This window comes from Saccostrea cucullata, unplaced genomic scaffold (genome assembly GCF_032062105.1).
Source record: "Saccostrea cucullata isolate Sc308-1 unplaced genomic scaffold, CSIRO_AGI_Scuc_v1 ctg2055, whole genome shotgun sequence".
NCBI classification, from domain to species: domain Eukaryota; kingdom Metazoa; phylum Mollusca; class Bivalvia; order Ostreida; family Ostreidae; genus Saccostrea; species Saccostrea cuccullata.
Window position 1 is genome coordinate 43,179 of NW_026937065.1, and position 16,849 is coordinate 60,027.

The window sequence follows — 16,849 nt, forward strand, 5'->3', positions numbered from 1 at the left end:
TCTCTTCTCTACATTATTAGCCGGGCTTATTGCTCAAAGAGCAATTGCCGGCTAATGTGATCCTGTTCAAGGCAGGATGTTGACCCAATAGTCGCCATTTTAAAGTTAAGTTCAAAAATATAGTTCTTACTCTCAACCGCTTTTGAGATAATGCAAACGCTAAATAAAGCAACAAAAATAAAACGAAGTTTTATCTATATAAAATAAACATTAGTAGTAATGACTTTGAAAACTTCATAAGTCAAAGAACATAGTTTATTAGCGTAAGGATTTTTGATAATCAGTGTTACCATAGTTCTCTACACATACGCGGTAAAGCAGTCCTGAGAGGAAACCAGACTGGCCTGTTTGTTTACATTCAGCTGCGGTACCAGATTTATTCTGATTCTGACAAAATCGGACCGTGGTATTATGATTGAAAAACTCACTGTCAGTGTCTTATCATTTATATTGATAGTTTTAAAATAATTTTTTCATCAGAATATAAACATGATTCATGTAAGACATCCATTCTTCTCAGAGCTGTAAATGAGCCCGGCTCTCTGTACTTCTGAGTACTTTGATATAATCATAGTATTCTAAACTACAGTTCCATTCATTATGATAATAATATAAATAATAATTATCTTGACATTCAAGTTTTTTTTTAAATGTTCGTGCACCTTACAAACCATATTATAAAGAACTGACTCCTCTTTTTTTTTTTTTGGTGCCGGGGAAACGTTGATTTTTTTTTCCATCAGGACATTTTTTCACTAGATCTGATGTAAAGAATTTTTCTCAATTTATTTAAGAGAAATAGCTAAAAAAATTATTAAACCCGAATAATCAATGCAATAAAAAAGAAGCAAATCTCAAAGAGAAAAGACTGTTTGTTTCTTTTTCTCCCCATTCCTCTGTTGGATTTAATTCTAATCAACTAAAGCGGAGACACTTTCGTTGAGAATAAATTGTAAGTAATAATGATAATAAATAAATTTAAAAAAAAATAATAATAATGACGTATTAATAAATCAACAACTTAAATTCTTAAATTTATATTTACAGGGTAATATATATGTGTCCTAGCCAGTAAATTAGAATTTTCAGATTACGCTTACATGTACTACATGTTTAAATTATTCATGACGTTGCGTCAAAATTCTTCGTAAAATCTCGACAATCTGCTATAAAAGGTGCTGTATTCAGCGTTATTTTTCCAATGCATACATTTAAGTCAGGTATATAAATTATATATCATTTGATTCTAAAAATTCTAAGCTTTTTAAAATGTTTTGAACGGAGAATGTCTGACAGCCGGCATTTTTTTGGCCAATACCGTACTTTGTTCTTTTAGCCAGCTTTGTGCGAATATTTTCTTTTATGGCAAGAGAATGGGCGGGTCTTAGTACAATAGAGGGATATGTGCGTGTCCGAGAAGACATTATGTGGCTATTGTTATTATTTCGCACATAGTCATTGTCCAATCCGATGACAGAACAAAACATGCTGGTTTACTACGTTTACATTTTATCACAGACACATGGTTTAGGTCAATTTATCTGTTATCCAAATCTACATTCTAAACTTTTACTAAGGTCAGCCTTAAACATTGGCTGACCTTAGTAAAAGTTTAAAATGTAGATTTGGATAACATTTTAATAAAAGTATTATTAAGTATAAACAGCATTAAACTGTTTATACTTAATAATACGCATGGATTTTCAGCATTTACAGTTTTTATGACAAGATATGCACATGAAACTTGTACATGTATTCACCAATACTCGGGAATACGTGTAGACCTAGCGAATTGCTCACCAAACATGCTACAAAACTTTTAAATAATGTATATCATGTATATTCTATCAATTGTTTGTAACTGTATATAAATTTTACTGTGATCTCGGAAATTTGTACATATGTATAAGATCCTTGTCTAATCTGTGACTCAAATGCATAGAAAATATCACACAGCAGTAAAATTCCAAGGATGTTTCCATATAGTATTTTTGTGGTACTCACTCGTAACGAATTTCATTTATATTTAGCTATTTGGTCAGTTAGAAAGTATCACATGTGCCTCGATTAGCATATGAATTCATTCTTACGTCAGAAAATCTATAGTTCCGTCGATCTGTTTATAATGGGAGAGGCAAATTAGATTTAACAATTTTTTTTGAAAAATAGCATGTGAGCGCAGTTAGGTACAATTTTCTCCTTTCAAATATAGGTAGATTTCAATAAAATACAGTGACCAGCCAAAGGAGAAAATTGTACCTACATGTACTCATATATATTTTAAGGGCTTCAACGAGTGGGGTGGGGGTTAAAATGCAATGGGAATTGGCTGTAAACATTCAAATCACTTTTCTATTTTTGTTAAAAATAGTATTCTATAAAGGTACACATATCAGTGATTAGATGCAAATAAAAACTTGAGTAAAATTTAGACATTTAATTTTTGATTGGGGCCGCAAGTCGATCACTTCATCCTTTGTAAAAACACCACCAGGCTTGGTTAAATATTTCTGTCTATTTGGTCAGATTATACAATGTTCTGAATAACAGAACATTTCAAACAATTAATTGAATATACTGAAATGAAATCTAACAAACTTAACATCATATCAAGCAATTAAGATTTTGGAATCCACAACATCCCGATTTCATTAAGTATGTTTACAGTACTAAATTTTGTTTGAATTCATCAGTCATGTATCAGCCCGAGTGACCGCTTATCAGGATGAAGGCTGAGACTTGGTATCCAGTATGTAAATATTTTGTTTGTTAATCTAACTGATACACGTGATAGTATTTTATCTACAATACAGATCTTGTTTATATCATCAAAAGTGCTACTCCCATATTTCAAAGTCTGTTTGAGAGGCACATATACAGGCCATCTACAGATATTGTAAGTATTCAAATATTTTTTGATATCCTTTTACAAATTCTTATCATTTACTCTACATATACGGTAACAATGAATCTATATTATATAATACTATAAGCTATTCAATATTTTTGTTATAAAATATAAATATCTCTTAAACCAAATAATCAAAACTTTCCTTAGAATTCATTCCAGTTAAATTCTAAAGAGCTTGAAATATATTTTTTTACCAATTTATACTGTAGGTTTCTTTTTTATACAATATTGTCAAATCAGAGATAACATGTACATGTATATATGCTAGAAGATCTGGTTCAACAATGAAACTACTCTTGAAACAAACTGGGACCACTTTTTGCAATATAAAGAATAAACTGAGACATTTTGGTAATTCTGATGCAATAATTCAGAATTTAGTAATTATTACCTATGGGTAGAAAGAAGTGGACACAAAAAAATGAAAAAATGTGGTTACCGTAATAATAAAAAAATTGATTCTTCCTAGCTGTGTGAAGAATCTTTTGTTACTGTATTTTCAAGTTAAACAGAGGATTACAGTCTTGTGAAAAACTTACGTGCCCATTACTCATGTCCTAATCAGTACAGAGCAACTTCATAATTTTCAGATGGCATTATTTAAAATGGATATTCCTCAAAGAGCCCAGCCCTTTTTAGAGTGTGGCATTGAAGAATGTGAAAGAAACTGTGAGCTCTATTGCAACCCTTGCCATCAAAGATTGTGCAAACAATGCAGAGATGAACATCTGAAAAGTCTAGAAAACAAGAACCATGAGGTGGTCCTTTACCAGCAACGTAAACGACAACTTCCTGTGGAGAAATGCAAGATCCACCCCACTAAAGATGTGGACATGCTCTGTGAAGAATGTCAAGTTCCGTTATGTTCTAAATGTGTTACAATGGGAGACCACGAAAGGCATAAATTTGTTGATCTTGAAATAGTATACACAGAAAAATTTGCACTCTTCCAACAGGAAATCTCCAAAATTCACGAGTATTTTCTCCCTACATCACAAGATTTACAGAAAGAAATTAAAAAAGATTCCTCAGAAATTAAATACATCATGGACAACATCAGAACATCCATGAAGACTGAAGGTGAGACCCTGAAAAGTCTGGTGGACACAGTCGTATCTGAGAACATGGAGCAGTTAGACCAGATAGAGCATTCACTGTTAGAAGATCTAAACACCCAAGACAAGACCATGGAGGATTACATCACTTATCTCAATAACCTTGTCAAAGAGCTCCACAGATGTCTGTCCTCTACAGAAACCCAGAAATTAATGTCTGAGAAGAAACCAAAGATCCGATCCATACCAGAGACAACAAAACCAGTCACACCAGGATTTACTGCTGGTCAATACAGCGAAAGTGATGTCACCAAATTACTTGGTAAAATACGTGTCCCCAACACTAAATCAAAAAAGAGAGAAATAAGGCCCATTGAAAGTGTCTACAATACAGCAATGAAACCTACACATAAACAGATGAAAGAAAATAGAAAGAAATATGAAAAGAAACAAACACTGTCTCTATCTGCCTCTGTCACCAAGGTCAGGGAGTTCAATGTACCAGGTGTTGATGATGTGCACCATGTATCACTAGATCAATCAGACAGACTCTGGATCAGTGACAATAAGGGTAATCTTGTCCAAACAGATCTACAGGGGAATGTGATACAGAAGATAAAAACCAGTGGTGAATCTGAAGGTTACCACACAGTCACACAGGACAGGGATCTGATCTTTACAGACAAATACAAGAAAGTCATTAAAAGGATAACACAGGATAAAAAAATCACTGAATTCCTTAAAACTGGAGACTGGGAACCACTCTGTATACACTCCTCCAAACTCAATGGGGACTTACTGGTAGGGATGGGGAAGGCCGGAAAAGGTAAAGTCACCAGGTACAACAAGACAGGAAAAGAACTACAGAACATAGAGAGGGAAAACAAAGGAAAAAGACTGTATATAACACCACACTCTATCACAGAAAACATCAATGGAGATATCTGTACATCAGACAATTATAAAAATGCAGTAGTAGTGGTGAATAAATCAGGACAACACAGGTTCTCCTACTTAGGTCAGGGGTCAGTGTTATCTCTCCATGGAATCTGTACTGATGTCCTCGGTCACATCCTGGTCTGTGATTGTATCAGTGACGCTGTTCACCTCCTTGATCAGGACGGTCAGTTCTTGTCTCTATTACTCACACCACAACAAGGGGTAGAGGATCCCTTGAGTGTGTGTGTGGATGATGAGAACAATCTCTATGTGGGACAACGGTACACCAAGACACTGACAGTGTATAAGTATTTACAGTGAAATATAACATTGCAGTTAAGTACATGTATTCTTTTATACAACCATTCTGTGTGTTTACATGTATTTGCACAGTTATAATATTTTTCATTATTAAACAAAAAGACATTTTGAATCATGTGTATCAGTGGTATACTGGAAATGAATTGTTTTGAGTTACACAATTATAACTGATAAGTTTAAAAGACACTATAGTTTGAAAATAATCTAGATGCTAAATTATTTAACAAATAACAAATTTGCTAAAATTCGTGAATTCAAATGATATTTTTAGTCAATTTTTATTCTGAATGATTTAACAGTTGATACATATATATAAGTCTACTGGGTTTTGTTCGGTTTACCTGTTAATTGATGTACATAATTTGGGAGCAATCGTTATATAGTGTATATATCTAAACCTATTCTCTTGGTTAATTTCCAAAAATGCACATTGTCGTATAGTTGTATTTAATTAAGAAATAAGGTATCATTTTTAAACATCTATCGGGATATAAATACGGGTTGGTCACGAGATTAAATTCCATAAAGCCCGAAGGGCTTTATGATGAATTTTATCTCATACCAACCCGTATTTATAGCTCGATAGATGTTTTAAAATGATACCTTATTACTTATATTTACATTTGTGACTTATTCATACTTTATATTTGCCGGATTGTAACTTTTAGCGTGTAAAATGCATTATTATGCCCCCGGATCGAAAGATCGGGGGTATATTGTTTTTGTCCTGTCTGTCTGTCTGTCTGTTTGTTTGTTTGTTTGTTTGTTTGTCCCACAACTTTAACCTAGCCCATAACTATTGAGTGGTTGGGGCTATGGCTTTCATAATTCATAGGTGTGTTACTTGTGACATGACCTTTCTTTGGGTACCACCAAATTTGACCTCTTGACCTTGACCTTGGAGTTTGACCTACTTTTATTCTATTTGTTATCAACTTTAACCTTCGCTATAACTTTTGAACCATGAGAGATAGACTTTATTGTATGTATACTCCACGAATTAAGCACTTTCAACTGACACCAAGTACAATGACCTGGTGACATTGTCTGTGTCCTTTATGTTAAAAATAGTTTTTTAGAACTTTCGGTATAACTTTTGAACCATAGGAGATAGAGACTTTATATTTGGTATGCCTACTTCACTAATTAAGTGCTTTCAAACGACACCGAGGTCAATGACCTTGTGACCTTGACTGTAACCTTTATGCTAAGAATAGCTTTTTCGAACTTTGTTGCCGCCGGGGGCACAGTGTTTCACAAACACATCTTGTTTTTCAAATTCAACGGCAAGTATGTAATCCACTGAACGCGCGTCGACCCATTATGACATCACTGAGAAATTACGTCAAACTATTATCCAGACGCACATCTATGACCCCTTGACCCCGTACCTGTATTTATCCTGCAACTACCCCTTGCATTGACCTAATAAAGGTAACCTAATAAACCAAAGCTTTAACCGGTCACGTGATGTGCCTAAATCTGTCGGAATTAGCTTGTTTTGGACGCTCAAATGTAAAATTTTGTTGCAGAATAAACAAAATCCATTATAACTGTCTTGAAATATAAGCGATATTTGGGCTCGGGTCGAAAACGTAAGAGGGCTCGGCAAGCCTCGCCCTCTATCACGTTTTCTTACCCTCGCCCAAATTTTGCTTATATTTCAAGACAGTAACCATGTATTTTATATTTATACAGTTATAGATACGCATTCCTTTCAGTAGTGTTATATAAAGGAAAACATTTGCAAATGTAAATATTATGTCATATACTACACTGGTTCTACATTTATGAGAATAACATATTGTCATGGCACAACATCATACAATTTCGAAATTGTTTGATGCTAATACGAGAAGTTGTAATAAAAACTAATTCAAACATGTAAACGTATTTTCGCGCAAACGCAAGTGGGAATGCATTGGCGCAAATAAATTTTAGCGCTTGCACTTTTCATTAAAGTATTTAAATGTTATATTTAGTTTATTTTATTTATACACCTATTTGAATTTATGGTTTGTCAAGAACGGAAACACAATAGCTCTTCCGTAAATAAGTAAACATTTGTCAACTTTACCATGGTGTTGCATTGACGTGGTACATGACTGTACAAAGTTAAAATGTATTTTAATTTCATTTCAAATGAAAGAAATTGAGTATTTACGCATTTTATTCCTATTTAAACAATGCATGCATCGAACGAAAGTTACATGAATAAACGGTCAGCATAATCAAGTATTTTTTTTTGCACGCTCAATCGCCATGCTTAATTGCATTGTTTACCTCCAGGCGATAGATGATTGACACACCGAGAAGCCAAACTTTGAAGGTGCTGATGATAAGTAATGGGTAACAACTACTGTGGTAACAATTAGTTATTTGGCAGATATACAGTGCTAGTGTGTATATAAAATCCAACGACCTTTTGGCATTACGTAACAGCGCCTTCCGATTTACATTTACTTATGTGAAAGCTTTGAACACATATACAAAATATATTATTTAGAAACCCGTTAGCGCACAATGAATTTTATCGTTCAAGGGCTCTTGCGCCAAATGCGCTAAAATTAGTAGTGCGCCAGATATTCTCGTTTTACAGTATTTGTTTTATTAATTTCAACTTAAATGTTTTTTTTTTATCCTTTATGTTATACATGTATTGTTTTGGGTAGTTAATGGGCTAGTGACTGGCAACCTCGGGTCTAGTAACTTTGTAACTGCCACTAGCCCGACGGGCTAGTAACTTATTTTTGTAACTGCACACCCCTGCTACTTGCTACTTTTCTTACCTGCTTATTGTTCTTGATTTTGAGGTTTTATGATGTCACAAAGTCCCACTGATGCAAACAGATCACTGGACATAATGTAAATCTACACTACTTTATCAAGCTAATTATATTTCATTTTTTTAATATAAACGCATGTCTGTGTTCAGTTGAGTTAATTGATTTCGTACTAGTTTATTCATCAGTTTGAACAAGTCGGTAATAAACTAGTGCTAATTGTAACGGGGACCGTTACAGATGTTCCCCAAACGCTCCCCATCTTCCGTTTTGATACCTTTCTCTACAAACTTCATTAAAAATGTGTAATACTTTTTTATATTTAATACAATTTAAATATTTTAAGAAGTATTTTAATGGCAAACAAAGGCGTTCCATGTGAATAGAAATATTTAGAAAAGGCAGTTTTCCTATTTCAACAAGAAATTTAAAAAAAGCACTCAGACTCAGTACCATGCGAGTCGCAATATTTAGAAAAGACCCTCTTCTCTGTAAACAAAAGACACCCGGCGTATCATGTGAATGGTTGTATTTAGAGGGTTCGTATATGGGAGATTATTAATACACAAAGATTTTTTTTGAAATAAAAAAGCCCACTCACACGGCGGACCATGTGAATGGCAATGTTCAGACACCACTGCTCACTTTGACACAAGTAAACTATATATATTCATTCAGAAAAGATTGTTTTTCTTTTGATAAAAAAAACACCACTCACATGGCGGACCATGTGAATGGCAATGTTAAGACATCACTGTACCCTTACTATTTGTTAACTTTGACACAAAGTAACCTATAGTTGATTAAAAACAGGCCCTGCATCAGACAGCCTGCATTACTATAATAGTGTCTTAATGTGTATACAAGAAACATGTTGTCATCCCATGAGAATCCCTCGCAAGGCATATAAAGACACAGATTGCAATTCAAGACATATAAGATTTTGTAATTTTTCGGAAACATTTTTAAGAAGGAACTTTGTCTTTCTTTTTTTTCAACATTACACTTTTTAGTCTTCCGAAGGGTCATCAGACAGCCTAGGAGACGACGACAATGTCATTCCGTATATTTTACTTTTTCGCCGTGCAATGCAAGGGTTCATCAAGACGTCGCAATGTCATGATGCACGACACTGATTCCTCCTTTCAGAGCTCTCCATGCCAAGAAGAAAAATATTCCTCTAGCGTATATAAGAAAAAAAAATACCCCTCACACGGCGGACCATGTGAGAGGCGGTAAGTATATGAAAATGACTGTCTGACTATTTCTCCACTAATTAAACCTGTAAGGTCTAAGTATGCCACATAACAAACAGCACATAACAAATGCTTTATGTCCAAAATGTATTGAACACCGTTTCGCCCTGTAAGGGCTCATCAGGCCGCCTAGCAGACGACGACAGTGTTTTTTTTTTTAACGTTTTTTTTCTCATAATCAATTAACATGTATAACAATTAATGTACAATAAACATATGCTCTATATTAAAATGGACATGAATTGAATAAAATCTGTATATAGCTTTAATCATTATTATCGCGCATCTGTAGAACATTTAAATTAATAAATTACATCGTGCATTTTCTCTCTTATCCAATGAACATGTATGACAATAAATGTACAATAAACACAATTGTTATATTACAATAGACATGAGTTATATAGAATCTGTATGTACATTTTGCATTCTCATTGTGCATCTATCGAACAGCTGTTACATTGCTTTACAAATTTTACAATTTAATAGAAATCGCATCATGGAAACTATAATACAAATGTTCAATTGTCACATTTGGATCTTCTGGGAAGTCTTTTGCGAGCACCAAGTCGAGACAAGAGCCACTCTCTGTCGTTGGCTTGTTCACAAGTTGTTGGTAGCCAAAGCTTGTAAACAACGTTTTTAGAGATGGTTTTCCAAAGTAGTTGTCATTGAAATCGCCCAGAATCAACACTGGGGAGGATATTTCTTGATTGATTTGGGATAATAGAGAGCTGATTTTGGCTTTAAACTTATCCATTGGATATATTGGAGGTCTGTATATCACGAACATCGCTACCGCTGTTGGTTCTAATATTTGTATTGACACACACTCTAAGTCCTTTACTTTGGTCGTGTACCTTGTATGTTTGACATCTTTTGTAAATATTGCGACCCCACCCTTAGCCTGTGATTTTAGTTGTCTAAATATGGGATCAGAGGATGTGTATGCATCCTCTCGATAGACTGCGTGAACATCTGAGTTTGGAATTAAGCTGGGAGGTACGTAGTCTTTCTTGGTAAGCCATGTTTCTGTGAAACATATAACTTGGGAGTCATTAACAAAACCAGCGTTTTCAATGTCTTTCCTATGTGAGAGGAGACCTTCTGTATTATGCAACAATAGTTTCAGACAATAACATTTGTCATCAACACCAGTTTGGAGGAGGTAGTTTGGCATGCTAGAAAGTGATTCCTTAATTTCTGCTGACGCAAAAATACAATCTGTGTCAAAATGCAAGATGCTGAGTCCTTGTAATGTAGTTGTTCTACTTAATGCTACATATGCCATTCCTGGTTGAAATATCTTTTGAAGTGAAACTACCACTTGTGTTGTTGTCATCCCTTGCACTTTGTGAATGGTTGCTGCCCAACCCAGCGTAAGTGGCAATTGTTTTCTGAGTGCATTTCGTCCTACAAGAACATCTTCATATGGCGTTATACGGACAGCTTTTTCTGATCCTTGTACATTTGAAACTGTGGTGGAGATGGCTTTTCTGCCAATGTTTTCGTTATCAAATTGTATATATACCGCATCGATGTCATTTCCCCTGACCTCTATAGCAGATATTGTACCAAATGCGCCATTAACAAGACCATCTTCTGTATCGATGTTTCTTGTTAACATAACCCGTGCATTGATTCCAAGTTTGATTATGTCTGGTAGGTTTTCTGGCGATGAGGAGGAATAGGGTAGCTTTCGCAAGAGCAGCGTACCTGAGGTACTTTTTGTGTAATCTTTGGCTGTTGAGTACAGACATGGACTGCAGACTGTTTCTACCATCTGTTCATTGTGTGCATCCACTTCGTTGTTGGTTGAAAATATATGCAAAGCATTCTTTGACTCTATCGGAATTGACTCTTTAGAAACAGACTGAAGGAGTTGTAAGTCTGTTTGTTGCAATGGTTCTCCCCGCAATCGGACTCTTAGACGATTTAACATTTCGGCAAACTTTACATCTTCCTTTTGACGCATGATCTCAGACAGTCTGGCAATTTGGAATAATGGATTCCAGAGATCTAAAATTATAGAATCCTTTAGCTTGTACAGAGGAGATGCCTTCACTGGAGGAAGCTGGTAGAAATCACCAACAGCTAAAATTGCAACATTTCCAAACACCTTCTTAGATTGTTTAATTTGGGTCAGCCTGCCATGGATGTATGTTAGAAGTTTGTGGTCTACCATCGAAATTTCGTCAATGATAAGGAGTTTTAAGTGCTCATATTTTGCTCTTAGCGAGTTTAGGATGTTTTCCCCCAAAGGCGTGTATGGGAGTTTAATATTTTTGCTAATCCCAAATGCTGAATGCAAAGTCATACCGCCTATGTTGAATGCAGCTGTTCCAGTTGGTGCTGTTATAAGCACCGATAAAGCATCAGGTGTTTCAAGTGTTTTGGATAGAATTCTGTTTGTTTCGTGATATATGCATTTTATGAGATGCGATTTTCCTGTTCCTGCTCCTCCGGTTAGAAACAGATGAAAGGGATCAGGAGACTTTTTCCATGCTACTTCAAATACCCATTCTCTTACTTTGTAGAATACTTGTTGTTGAATCAAATTCATTCTTCTTAATGAATCTTGTATTTTGGTAGGAGAAATTTTAGGTTTCTGATATTGTATGATTCCAGCTTGGGTAGATGTAGACGATTTTTTAGAAATCGCCAGAAGTTCGATATCTGGAGATATGTCTTCGTCCTCGTCATTAACTTTGCTTGTATTTTTCTCCTGCAATGTGAGTCTTTCTGCTTCACATTCAGGGGCTACTGCTGCCCATGCGTCTTCTCCGATGCGGCCCTCCTGTACATCATCCATTGCTTTCTCTAAATTATCTGCATCCCTCTCAAAGCGAGCTCTGTTTTCATTAATGATGTTCAATACGGATCTTTTTCCGATTTTTCCATTGAAGATGTAATGTTCAAAATTGAAGAATTCTTCATGTTTGATTATTGCAGTTCTGTGTGGTAAGTACAGTTGAAGCAATGTCAGGAAGTAATCATTTTCCTGCTTCAAGCGATTGAATCGGGGGTAGCGGATGACAGCTTGTTTTCCTTTCTTTCTTTCTTTTATGTACCCTAGTCCATTATTCAGTTCATAGTGCAATAGCTGTGCACCTTTTTTGGAAGAAGTTGGAGGTCTAGAGGCTGGATAGAGAGAGTAATGTGAGCAGAACTCTGCCAAACATTGTTCATCAAATGGTTGTCCAATTGGTCGAGCGTAATATTTGTCAATGATGGAGGACATCCATATATTTTCACTGTTTCCTTTTCGTGATTTCAGTATGTTCAAAGGAAGACTCATCTTAATTGCATTGCTTCCTGTGGGAATGAATACAACTTCTCTTGAGCATTCTTTCAAACGCATGCTGCAAACTCTGAAAACAGCTTCCTGTGCAGACACTTCTCTGTTTTGGACGTAAACCTGAGCAATGTGTTTCATTGCATTAGCCGCATCCTTGTTGCCCTCTCGTGCTTCTTTTTGTGCATTTCCTATAAGTTCGCCGACTTCGGCTTCTGCTTTGCTGATATATGATAGTATATAAGCTACACATGAGTAAGGGTCCATAACATATTGAATGTCCATGTTTGCATTCCATGCACGCAGTAAAGTTGGATTGTAATTGTTAACCCAACCATTTTCTACGTTTCTTTTGTAATATATCGTGTTTTTCTTTGTATTTGCAGACAGACTTTCCTTTAATTTGGCGTAAGTAATATTACAAGCAAGTAGAATGTCATCAAATGTTAAGTTAGATTCTGTTGAGTTGATTATTCTCCATATATCTTTAACAATTTGTTTTGGAGATCTCTCGGCACCAGATTTACATAGGTGTTCAATTTCCTGAAGTGTTGGCATGTTAGTAGTTTGATTGTTATCTCTCTCTTTGTTTTCATTGTCTTCCTCTGTGACTTTTGCAAGAAACGTTTTGCGTATTGGAGGCCTAGGGAAATTAAATCGACATGTCGTTGAGTTCTTCTTGCATGACTTTGTGTGTGTCTTACTGTGAACCTGTACAGCATTAACAATATCATGGAGTTCAGAATCGCTTTTCTTATTTGGCATGGAACATGATACATATTTATCAACAAAAGTACAGATTTCTTTCTCTGTGTTTTCGTTTAATTTAGGTGCATTCCTGACCCACAATAAACAATGGATATGTGGAGAGCCGCGCTGCTGAAACTCTGTTCGGTAGAAGAAATCCACTACGTCTCCGACTGGTTGTGAAGGGGACATAATTAAGTCTGTGAAAAGTCTTTGCACACGGTTATTAAATAATCGGGCACACATCACAGGGTTTTCCCTTATAAGGTGGCATTTTTCTGTCCATTCTATATCTCCAGGTGATCTTGGGTCTTCCGGGTCTTTTAATGCATTGATTGTTTCATCCCATCTAGTTTCACCAGCGGAAAACGTTATAAACCATGTCGGGATTCCTAACTGCCGAATCATGGCGTATAGATCTTTCATTGTTCTTTGCCAATATGGAGGCGATCCGCGTACTGGTTGGAGGAAACGAAAACCAGCATCTGATTTAAGAATTTTCTGTAAATCATTAGCATAAGTAAGCATTGCCGCCGTTACTTTACCTGCATCATTTGTATTTCCTTTCCCTTTCCGTAAGGCTATAGATATGTTTGATCGAATGTTTGACATTTCAATCATGAATTGAGCAAAGAAGATAAACTGATTATCTCTTGCGAATCTTTTGTCGGCGCAAAATAAGCGGGCATTGAAGTATTTTGTAGGGGACAGTTTTATAGGTCGATCTTCAAAGTATCCGAATTTGCCATCTGGATAAAGGTTTGGAAAAGCCATTGCATCCGCTCCTTTTTCCTGGAAGATACTTTGCGGTGTTTGATTTTCACCGGGTGCAATGCAAAAAACTTTGTTCTCTGTGTCTAGATACTCTTGTCCAATATCAACAGGCTGAGAACACGTTTCTACTGGTTGTGTGTGCATTGTCAAATTCTCCTGTTCTGAACTTTCATTTTCTTCATCCGAAGAATTTTCTTTTTCGTCTACTTTAACTAAATCTGAATCGGTTTCTGGGTCAAACCAACTGTCACTGAGTGCTATATTTGAATACCATGGGTTATTTCTTTTCAGGAACTCTATTGCTTCTTTTACCTTTTCTGGTCTAACCCATTCATACTGGTAATGTCCTTTGTATGACAGCTTCCTTTTAAGTTTAACTTTGACCATTTGAGCCTCATTAATAGTTCTAGGCAGAGAAGTCGTGATACTGCTGATGTTTGACGGGACGTTTACAATTTGTCCTTTGACACCTTTTTGTCCACCCTTTGGAAGTGAGAGGAGTTTCATGAAAGGAATTCGAAGAGCAACAAGTTGTCTTTCGAGGTGGTTTAACATTTTTAGCTCATCGGGCATGATTGAAAGCTGTAATCCATTTTCAAGAGCTTGCGGTGGCATGTTACCTGCACACAATGTCTGTCACATGTATGGCAGATCCATTCCTTCGACTCGAAAGTATACTGTCCACTTAGACATCTTGTAGCTTTACTTGAGAACTTGCCCTTTAAATACTTGGAGCTTGCAGATCTTTACTTGAGATTTGTAAAGCGTCCTTGCACACACTGTACACGGATATGATGGAATTTTCTTGATGTTCTTAGTGAATGTTTGCAGTGCAACATGAAGATTTTTGCGTCTTTTATTTACGGCTTCTTTTTTCTTTATTGGAATTGCGGGATTCTTGTGATATTGTTGGAATAGGAGCATTTTCAGTTTGTGGCGAAATAAGGAATTGGATGCATACCGTTTTATTGAGGACGCTTTTACATTTTGCCTAAAGCTGGTATTAGATCTGTACTTCTTGAGTGAGTAGTAAAGAACGCATTTCTTGAACTTCAAATTTTCGCTGTATTTTTTCTTAGATGCCGATCTAACATGCTGCCGAAATGCTTCGTTTTCTTTGTATTTCTGTTTAGAAGCTGCTTTTTTACGCTCTTGAAACATTAGGTTCTCTTTGTATTTCTGCTTCGAAGCTGCCTATAACTGCTGTTGAAACTTAATGTTCTCTTTGTATTTCTGCTTCGAAGCAGCCTTTAACTGCTGTTGAAACTTGGTGTTCTTTTTGTATTTCTGCTTCGAAGCAGATTTTATTTGCTGTCGAAATTGTAAGTCATCTCTGTATTTCTGCTTCGAAGCTGCTTTTCTTCGCTGTTGAAACTTTTTGTCCTCTTTATATTTCTCCTTAGAAGCTGCATTTTTATGCTGTTGAAACATTCTATCTTCTTTGTATTTCTTCCTAAAACTTTCTTTTTTACGCTGTTGAAATGTTTTATCCTCATTGTACTTCTGTTTAGAGGCTGCTTTTTTACGCCGTTGCAGTTCTTGGTCTGAAGTATATTTCATATTTTCTTTCTTCCTATACTCTTCCTTGTTTTTAGCGTACACATCTTTTTTCTTGACAGCCGTTGGATTTTCTTTTTGAACACTAAGAACAACATCATAATGATTCAAGTTTCGATGGTAGAGATAAATTCCATCTGTTACATTGGATTGTGAAGGACTGTGTTTCATCCATTTCCAATGCGGTCCATATTTGGAATATACATATATATCAACTTGAAGCATATCTGCGGCAGTGAATATTTCTGTTTCAGTCGCCCATATTCTTTCGGATTGCATTGATGTATTTGATAAATATGCTTCTACATTTCCATAGTACTTGTTTGGAAGAGCGTTGCTTAATTCATCCTGATGCGCAAGGAGATGATTGCAAATTTGTGATCTGATTTGAGAATGGTATTTTTCTGTACCAGTTATAATGTATGACAAGGCACTAAAAAAACAGTTTCCATCAGGTTTTGTTTCGTGTAGCAGTGATGGATATCCTAATTCTGTAGGTGATTCCTCATTTTCAAACGGACAGTTTATGTTGTTTAGTTTTAATTCTTGTGCAGTTTGTAATCTCCAAGATTCCTCGACTGGTTGATATATCAAGTCGGGTTTCATTTCATCTCGCTTTAATCGTTTTCTTTTTTTCTCTTTATCTCTTTTTCTCCGACCTGAGAGGGATCGTTTTCGCTTGGCCATAACTGTACTTTCATTGCCCGTGATTAGCTTGATTTAGGCCTGAAAAGATAGATTTATTGTATTTTCACATTCTAAATTAGGAGGTATATTAGAACATTCTTTTATACCTCCTTGGGAGCTCTTTATAAATTTCCTAAAATTTTAATGTAGATAATTCAGTTCAATATTTGCATTTGTTTAAAAAATATCCTGGTTTGTGAATTCACAAAGAGCTCCTGTGAATTTAACAATTTATATTCATTATGTCTACAGATACAAACAATACAACATACTAAGTATATGGCTGTCTGCCGCCACACATTGACTACTTTCAACCTTAATCTTACTTTTGATTAACAATTATATATATATAATTTCTTTGTAGGCATTATAGTGAAGGTGTGACGCCCAGCACCGCGACGGGGACGCCAGCCGTTTTCAAGCCATGTGTTTTTGTCCCCATTATTACTTTAACATTTTGTACTGTTTCCCAAATTCATTTTTTTTTGTAAGATCTATCCAAATTTCAAATATTTCTTTGTAAT

General features: G+C 35.6%; 2 protein-coding genes across 2 annotated transcripts; one reads left to right on the forward strand and one right to left on the reverse strand.

Annotated features, from left to right (window-relative positions):
• Nucleotides 1–2,831: 2,831 nt before the first annotated feature.
• Nucleotides 2,832–5,664, forward strand: LOC134247166 (uncharacterized). Its single transcript, XM_062729507.1, has 2 exons — nucleotides 2,832–2,896; nucleotides 3,502–5,664. Exon 2 carries the CDS (start codon nucleotides 3,502–3,504, stop codon nucleotides 5,224–5,226), a length of 1,725 nt encoding a protein of 574 aa, XP_062585491.1. The 5' UTR covers nucleotides 2,832–2,896; the 3' UTR covers nucleotides 5,227–5,664.
• A 4,076-nt stretch (nucleotides 5,665–9,740) lies between these two features.
• Nucleotides 9,741–14,696, reverse strand: LOC134247168 (uncharacterized). Its single transcript, XM_062729509.1, has one exon. The coding sequence runs from the start codon at nucleotides 14,694–14,696 to the stop codon at nucleotides 9,741–9,743; it is 4,956 nt and encodes a 1,651-aa protein (XP_062585493.1).
• Nucleotides 14,697–16,849: the final 2,153 nt, after the last annotated feature.

Excerpts from the sequence above, each read along its gene's own strand:
- LOC134247166 (XM_062729507.1), top strand. The coding sequence starts at position 3,502 with ATGGCATTATTTAAAATGGATATTCCTCAAAGAGCCCAGCCCTTTTTA.
- LOC134247168 (XM_062729509.1), bottom strand. The coding sequence starts at position 14,696 with ATGCCACCGCAAGCTCTTGAAAATGGATTACAGCTTTCAATCATGCCC.